This window comes from Toxorhynchites rutilus, chromosome 2 (genome assembly GCF_029784135.1).
Source record: "Toxorhynchites rutilus septentrionalis strain SRP chromosome 2, ASM2978413v1, whole genome shotgun sequence".
Taxonomy (NCBI): domain Eukaryota; kingdom Metazoa; phylum Arthropoda; class Insecta; order Diptera; family Culicidae; genus Toxorhynchites; species Toxorhynchites rutilus.
The window spans coordinates 166,352,766-166,361,781 of NC_073745.1; the positions used below are offsets into that span (position 1 = coordinate 166,352,766).

The window sequence follows — 9,016 nt, forward strand, 5'->3', positions numbered from 1 at the left end:
TCCATAACAGCACGATTGATCCAATGTGACAACGAATCGATGATATGTGAATGGAATCCGCCGGAAGATAAGTACATTAGTGTAGTCGCGTGAAATTCATGTCAGCTTACGTGTGTAACTGCATGCGACATTCATTATATCGAAATTGAAGCAGGCAAGTCGGAGCACAAGAGGTATGAAACGGCCAATTGTACATGTTCACATTCAGTCTTGAACGAAAGCTCCAGCCGTTCGGAACCATTCGGCAGCGGTTTTCTCAAATGTCAACCTGAAGGAAGTAAATCATATGTGCTCACTTAATGCCGGAACGTATCAGGACAGTTTGGCTCTTGCAACCGAATATTCAGTTATTCTTGGTACAATTAATGAAATTCAAAAGTTACACATTCGAACGGTACAAATGGGACCAGGAAGCTTCTCAATAGTTTGGTGTTATAACGGTGCGAATGGATCTTCAGGACTCGAGTGGTCTGACTCCTTCGAGACAGAGCGCGTCAACTCAGACGACAAATGTAACTTACTCGAGCAACATGGCACTGCTTAAGCCAGGAGCCAGTAGTGCCGAGTTTGGTCAAGAAGTTGAAATTCACAATCTACTTATCATCGATCAGAATACGTTCGAGTTGCTACATGCACATCAATTCATGCAAACGGAGTATACTATGTCACTGATTTCGGCGAAGTTGGGTAACGACTCGAATACTTATTGCATCGTCGGCACAGTACTGGTACATCAAGCGGAACCGGAACCCAAAGTAGGAAGGATTATCATCTATCACTACGCGGATGGAGCCCTCACTCAAGTTAGCGAGAAGGGAATCAAGGGCGCGTGCTATTCTCTCATTGAGTTTAACCGTCGTGTATTAGCTAGCATCAATTCAACTGTACGATTGTATGAGTGGACTGATGATAAGAATTTGCGACTTGAATGTAACCATTTCAATAACGTGTTGGCATATATTGTAAAACCAAGGGTAAACAAAATTAATGCAATCACTTGGATTCCTCAGAGTATAGAGTATATGGTTTTTTTTACAGGCGACTTCATTTTGGTGGGTGTTTTGATGCGATCTGTCACGCTGGAGGTAATTTTGAAGAGATCGCTCGCGACTATTAACCAAATTGGATGACAGTGATTTTCTCGGGCGGATAACAGAACAATCTATTTGTTTGCCTAAAAGATGGCTAAGTAGGATTTCCGTAGCTCTGTTTATAATACGAACAATTTTTGTTTTTATTTGAAGGGCCGCAGCAACGGACGACGAACGATAGCAAGTACCAAAGGTTGCTCAATGCGATCTCGGTGATATGTTGAATGTATTCCACCACGGTTCGCTCGTGATGCAAAACTTTGGTGAGCGAACGACGGCGACAACGGGTTGTGTGCTATTTGGCATAGTTAGCGATGCAATTTGTCTGGTCACACAAATACCACCCGATTATTATGAATTATGAATTTCTTCGAATATTACAGGGAAATTTGACTGACACAATCAAATCTGTTGAAAATTGCAGACCGACGTGGATGGAACTAAGAAGGAAGCGGCCGTACATGATATAATCAAGATTATAGAAGACCTAACATGGATAAATCAGGATGTCCAGTGTTGATCATTATTATTGAATGGATGCTATCAGTTGTTTTCTGGTTGACAAAACGAGAAGTTACAAATTTTTCTAAAAAAGTTGATTAATAAATCAATTTATTCAAAGAGATGTTCGAACTGGCTGCTGGACGAAGATCGAGAAAGCTCATGAATTTCAGCAATGGTCGCGAAAAATAATTTCATGTTTGTAGGGTAATAAAGAAATTTCAGTGAACGTATTGTTTACTACACATTATTTTAGGTTTTATATCAACACGCGCAAGTTGCTCAAATTGATATTGAATTTTTCGCATAGTAGCACGTAATTTTAATATCACGATTAGTGGTCACACTACTACTTTCGGTTGTGTACTCACAGATAAAGTGGATTTTTCGTGAATATCCTAACGAGAGTGTTAAAAAACGACATTCGCCAAGTGAAAATATCACGCGGTAATTGTAGCTCATAGGATCACTAATACACACAGGTGCGATAACACAATCGGAACGTGTGAGTTGAACAGTGCGTCCCGAGTAACAGAGTAAAGTAAAAAGAGACCAAAATCGGTTCATGTCTGCGGATCTTGAACAATCTGTAAAGTGAAGTGCATCAAATAAAATGTCACTGAGCACCGGTCAAATGACCGGTAGCTTCCCCACTCCACCTGGGCTTCCCCCAGAAGAACCTCCTGGATTCCAAGACCACGGGAAAATCCCGCATTATATGCGGGGTGATAATGAGTTGAATCAAACTATAGTTCTAGTTTTGCAGCGAAAAATGGAAGAAGATAAAACAAAAAATCCAGAGAAGAATGAGAGGAAGATGATACCTCGCCTCCCTGAACCATTCATCATCGAAACTTCAGTTGAACTAGCAGTAGGCAAAAAAGAAGCTAAAACTATTAAAGCCTCCCGCGAAGGACGTCGATACCTTCTCCGTACGAAGTCGAGAACAATTCTTGAAAAGCTGACTAAAATGACGGAACTCATAGATAAAACAGAAATTGAAATATTCGTCCATCCTACTCTGAATACGGTATAGGGAACGGTGTATGAACCGGACTCCATCAATACCGATGTGAATGTGTTAACTGGGAAGTTGAAATCGCAAGGTGTACAATCAATTCGACGTATAAAAAACAAAACAGGAAGTGGGTTATATCTATGGTATAACCGCAAGGGTGACGTAGGACTATCGTTGATTTAGAGATCATTTGTTTGAAGTTGAATCTAAATCCATTCTGAATGAATGAATAAATGAATATTTGGGGGACTTCGAAAACGAGAGCGTTACGTTGGAGGCACAAGGTTCTATGCATCCAATATAGGATACGAAAAACCTTGTTCTGAAGAATAATCTTCAGAAGCTTTCCTGCTAACTGTACTTGATTGACAAATCACAAACCCAAATGTATTATATGCATATTTTATGGATAGAAAACATTAAAATAAACTCTTTCGCTTGAATGTAATTTTCAATTCCAAGGGAAACTGGCAGATTAGTTTTCCAGCAACGATTAGATATTTCCACATTTCCCTCGATACTGGAAGCCCACCAGTGGTTAATGCTAATTCGATAACCATCTGTTGATAGCACTTGATTGAAACATATTTGGTCACAGTGTTACATGGATAGAAAACATTCAAATAAACTCTTTCACATGAATGTATTTTTAAATTCCCAGAGGAACTGGCAGATAATTTTCAGTAACGATTAGATATTTCCACATTTTCTCGATACTGGAAGCCCACCAGTGGTTAATACTAATTCGATAACCACCTGTTAATAGCACTTGATTGAAACATATTTGGTCACAGTGTTACATGGATAGAAAAAATTCAAATAAACTCTTTCACATGAATGTATTTTCAAATTCCCAGAGGAACTGGCAGATTATTTTCAGTAAAGATTAGATATTTCCACATTTTCCTCGATACTGGAAGACCACCAGTGGTTAATGCTAATTCGATAACCATCTGTTAATAGCACTTGATTGAAACATATTTGGTCACAGTGTTACATGGATAGAAAACATTGAAATAAACTCTTTCACATGAATGTATTTTTAAATTCCCAGATGAACTGGCAGATTATTTTCAGTAACGATTAGTTATTTCCACATTTTCCTCGATACTGAAGCCCCACCAGTGGTTAATGCTAACTCGATAACCATCTGTTAATAGCACTTTTTTTTTCCAAAATATATATTTTTATCAAGGCTCATATGGCGTTAGCCTGACGGGGCCGGAGTTCAATATTTTGACAATTTTTCTTATTATCTATGTTAGTAATATGTAACCGATTACTCGCGGTCGGCTCGAGGTTAGTATTACAAGTGTTCTCGTAATTGGGATGTTGCTGCCTCCAATGCTCTGTACGTGTGCCCGACACGGGATACTTCCTATTGGGATGCAGCTGACCATTGATCAGCAACGCCCCCCTAGTATGTACCCCATATCTAGCGTGGTGCGTCTTCTCGACTCGAGGAATCCAGGATAGAATGGTAACTAGCCGGCGCAATCATCAGCTCGTGTAGAGTTGTCATGAGCGGTACAATCTTTGGCTCTTGTTGAATCATCAGTGGACTGCACAACCTTTGGCCCGTGTATCTGTAAAGAGTGTGTGTATGTATTGCCGCGACTAAGTAAAAGTTTATGGATAGAAGGGATATGAAACAGGGACACAGTAGTAGGAAACATCATTAAACGTTGACATCGGCGTTTCTGAGGAACAGGTATAGATGAAGCAGAAGATCAGGATCACGGCTACCTAAGATATCCCGGACGGGGATATCCGATTGTCTGCCTTGTGCTCTCAGTGCTCTAGAGAGCTGAGAGCGAGCAGCATGGAACCGGATACACGACCAGACAACATGCTCGATGTCGTGGTAGCCATCGCCACAATCACAAAGATTGTTTGCTGCGAGCCCAATGCGATAGAGATGCGCGTTTAGGTTGTAGTGATTGGACATGAGCCGAGATATCACGCGAATGAAATCACGACCTACATTCAATCCCTTAAACCAAGCTTTCGTCGAAACCTTAGGGATAATCGTGTGTAACCAGCGACAATTATCCCTAAGGTTTCGACGAAAGCTTGGTTTAAGGGATTGAATGTAGGTCGTGATTTCATTCGCATCAGTATTACTAATTAATAGCACTTGATTGAAACATATTTGGTCACAGTGTTACATGGATAGAAAACATTCAAATAAACTCTTCCACATGAATGTATTTTTAAATTCCCAGGGGAACTGGCAGATTATTTTCAGTAACGATTAGATATTTTCACATTTTCCTCGATACTGGAAGCCCACCAGTGGTTAATGCTAACTCGATAACCATCTATTAATAGCACTTGATTGAAACATATTTGGTCACAGTGCTACATGGATAGAAAACATTCAAATAAACTCTTTCACATGAATGAATTTTTAAATTCCCAGGGGAACTGGCAGATTATTTTCAGTAACGATTAGATATTTCCACATTTTCCTCGATACTGGAAGCCCACCAGTGGTTAATGCTAACTCGATAACCATCTGTTAATAGCACTTGATTGAAACATATTTGGTCACAGTGTTACATTACTAGAAAACATTCAAATAAACTCTTTCACATGAATGTATTTTTAAATTCCCAGGGGAACTGGCAGATTATTTTCAGTAACGATTAGATATTTCCACATTTTCCTCGATACTGGAAGCCCACCAGTGGTTAATGCTAACTCGATAACCATCTGTTAATAGCACTTGATTGAAACATATTTGGTCACAGTGTTACATTGATAGAAAACATTCAAATAAACTCTTTCACATGAATGTATTTTTAAATTCCCAGGGTACTGGCAGATTATTTTCAGTAACGATTAGATATTTCCACATTTTCCTCGATACTGGAAGCCCACCAGTGGTTAATGCTAACTCGATAACCATCTGTTAATAGCACTTGATTGAAACATATTTGATCACAGTGTTACATTGATAGAAAACATTCAAATAAACTCTTTCACATGAATGTATTTTTAAATTCCCAGGGGAACTGGCAGATTATTTTCAGTAACAATTAGATATTTCCACATTTTCCTCGATGCTGGAAGCCCACCAGTGGTTAATGCTAACTCGATAACCATCTGTTAATAGCACTTGATTGAAACATATTTGGTCACAGTGTTACATGGATAGAAAACATTCAAATAAACTCTTTCACATGAATGAATTTTTAAATTCCCAGGGGAACTGGCAGATTATTTTCAGTAACGATTAGATATTTCCACATTTTCCTCGATACTGGAAGCCCACCAGTGGTTAATGCTAACTCGATAACCATTTGTTAATAGCACTTGATTGAAACATATTTGGTCACAGTGTTACATTGATAGAAAACATTCAAATAAACTCTTTCACATGAATGTATTTTTAAATTCCCAGGGGAACTGGCAGATTATTTTCAGTAACGATTAGATATTTCCACATTTTCCTCGATGCTGGAAGCCCACCAGTGGTTAATGCTAACTCGATAACCATCTGTTAATAGCACTTGATTGAAACATATTTGGTTCTCAATGTTACGTTGATAGAAAACATTCAAATAAACTCTTTCACATGAATGTATTTTTAAATTCCCAGAGGAACTGGCAGATTATTTTTCAGCAATGATTAGATCTTTCCGGAACTTTCTCGATGCTGAATGGCATCCAAACGGAAAGAATTCTGCGCGTGTATGTGTCGATCCTTCGCCGTCCACCTCCTCCAGCACGTTAGGCAACGATGTTGTCTTGTCGATGTCCTCACGAAAAATGAATGTGTCTCACCATCAGAATATCGCTTAAGTATGCTTTTTGTGTGTGATTGAATCGAGAGAAGGTGTGGTTTACGATGGCAATTTGGAAGGCAAACTAGAGGGGAATGAACTCTCTGAGCTCTAAACTTTCGGCGACTGAGCAATAATCGATTGCGTACGCATACAATATTGGATACGGAAATATCCTACTGATAGGGAAGGATAATCTTCAGAAGCTTTCCTGCTAATTACACTTGGTTGAAAAATTACAAAATCAAATGTATTTGATCGCTGTGTTATATGGTTAGAAAACATTAAAATAAACTCTTTCACATGAATGTATTTTTAAATTCCCAGATGAACTGGCAGATTATTTTCAGTAACGATTAGATATTTCCACATTTTCCTCGATACTGGAAGCCCAACAGTGGTTAATGCTAACTCGATAACCATCTGTTAATAGCACTTGATTGAACCATATTTGGTCACAGTGTTACATGGATAGAAAACATTCAAATAAACTCTTTCACATGAATGAATTTTTAAATTCCCAGGGGAACTGGCATATTATTTTCAGTAACGATTAGATATTTCCACATTTTCCTCGATACTGGAAGCCCACCAGTGGTTAATGCTAACCCGATAACCATCTGTTAATAGCACTTGATTGAAACATATTTGGTCACAGTGTTACATTGATAGAAAACATTCAAATAAACTCTTTCACATGAATGTATTTTTAAATTCCCAGGGGAACTGGCAGATTATTTTCAGTAACGATTAGATATTTCCACATTTTCCTCGATACTGGAAGCCCACCAGTGGTTAATGCTAACTCAATAACCATCTGTTAATAGCACTTGATTGAAACATATTTGATCACAGTGTTACATTGATAGAAAACATTCAAATAAACTCTTTCACATGAATGTATTTTTAAATTCCCAGGGGAACTGGCAGATTATTTTCAGTAACGATTAGATATTTCCACATTTTCCTCGATGCTGGAAGCCCTCCAGTGGTTAATGCTAACTCGATAACCATCTGTTAATAGCACTTGATTGAAACATATTTGGTCACAGTGTTACATGGATAGAAAACATTCAAATAAACTCTTTCACATGAATGAATTTTTAAATTCCCAGGGGAACTGGCAGATTATTTTCAGTAATGATTAGATATTTCCACATTTTCCTCGATACTGGAAGCCCACCAGTGGTTAATGCTAATTCGATAACCATTTGTTAATAGCACTTGATTGAAACATATTTGGTCACAGTGTTACATTGATAGAAAACATTCAAATAAACTCTTTCACATGAATGTATTTTTAATTTCCCAGGGGAACTGGCAGATTATTTTCAGTAACGATTAGATATTTCCACATTTTCCTCGATACTGGAAGCCCACCAGTGGTTAATACTAACTCGATAACCACCTGTTAATAGTACTTGATTGAAAAATATTTGGTCACAGTGTTACATGGATAGAAAACATTCAAATAAACTCTTTCACATGAATGTATTTTTAAATTCCCAGAGGAACTGGCAGATCATTTTCCAGCAATGATTAGATCACACACACACACACACACACACAAAAAGCATACGTGTGTGATTGAATCGAGAGAAGGTGTGGTTTACGATGGCAATTTGGAAGGCAAACTAGAGGGGAATGAACTTTCTGAGCTCGGAACTTTTGGCGACTGAGCAATAATCGATTGCGGGCGCATACAATATTGGATACGGAAATATCCTACTGATGGGGAAGAATAATCTTCAGAAGCTATCCTGTTAATTGCGATTGATTGAAAAATCACAAAACCAAATGTATTTGGCCACAGTGTTACATGGATAGAAAACATTAAAATAAACTCTTTCACATGAATGTAATTTTAAATTCCCAGAGGAACTGGCAGATTATTTTCAGTAACGATTAGATATTTCCACATTTTCCTCGCTACTGGAAGCCCACCAGTGGTTAATACTAATTTGATAACCACCTGTTAATAGCACTTGATTGAAACATATTTGGTCACAGTGTTACATGGATAGAAAACATTCAAATAAACTCTTTCACATGAATGTATGAATTCCCAGAGGAACTGGCAGATTATTTTCCAGAAATGATTAGATCTTTCCGGAACTTTCTCAATGCTGAATGGCATCCAAACGGAAAGAATTCCGCGCGTGTATGTGTGTGTAGCTTCCCGGGGAACCGTTTGTGGCATCACTCTCCTCCTGATGGATTCCCTTCTGGCCTAGGGTGCACAAACAGGCTCTTGGTGACACCGTTCATCCACGCTTTCATGATAAACGAAGAGCTTCACCACAACAGCGACAACATGCTCCAATCGCTGTTCAATTAGAACTGAGTGGATTTCCGAGCGGCGCTCGCTTATATACCGATTGGTGATTTCAATAGCCTGTTTTGAAAGCAATTTTAAGACTATTGAAACAAGTTTTTGGATCAAAAAGTAACAAGTATAGAACGCGTAGACATTTTATCTTTCGAATGAAGTGTTTATCATACCATTTCGTTCAGTTGTTTAGGAGCTATTAACGCTCAAAATCTCGGTCTCCGGCGTAACGCTTTCGTTTTCGAAACTTTGATTTTACACCCCGGTATAGAAATGAAAGACGTAGTCC

General features: G+C 38.5%; 1 protein-coding gene across 1 annotated transcript; it reads left to right on the forward strand.

The window, feature by feature from the left end:
• The first annotated feature begins 256 nt into the window (after positions 1–256).
• On the forward strand, positions 257–1,611 carry LOC129766342 (DNA damage-binding protein 1-like). The gene is made up of 3 exons (XM_055766861.1): positions 257–930; positions 1,245–1,303; positions 1,516–1,611. Exons 1-3 carry the CDS (start codon positions 447–449, stop codon positions 1,609–1,611), a joined length of 639 nt encoding a protein of 212 aa, XP_055622836.1. The 5' UTR covers positions 257–446.
• The last annotated feature ends 7,405 nt before the right edge of the window (positions 1,612–9,016 follow it).

What these genes read in the sequence shown, in the direction of transcription:
- LOC129766342 (XM_055766861.1), top strand. Translation starts at nt 447, where the DNA reads ATGGATCTTCAGGACTCGAGTGGTCTGACTCCTTCGAGACAGAGCGCG. An exon ending in TAAGAATTTGCGACTTGAAT is followed by an intron (nt 931 to 1,244) that starts GTAACCATTTCA and finishes TTTTATTTGAAG; the next exon opens with GGCCGCAGCAACGGACGACG. An exon ending in GGTTGCTCAATGCGATCTCG is followed by an intron (nt 1,304 to 1,515) that starts GTGATATGTTGA and finishes TGAAAATTGCAG; the next exon opens with ACCGACGTGGATGGAACTAA.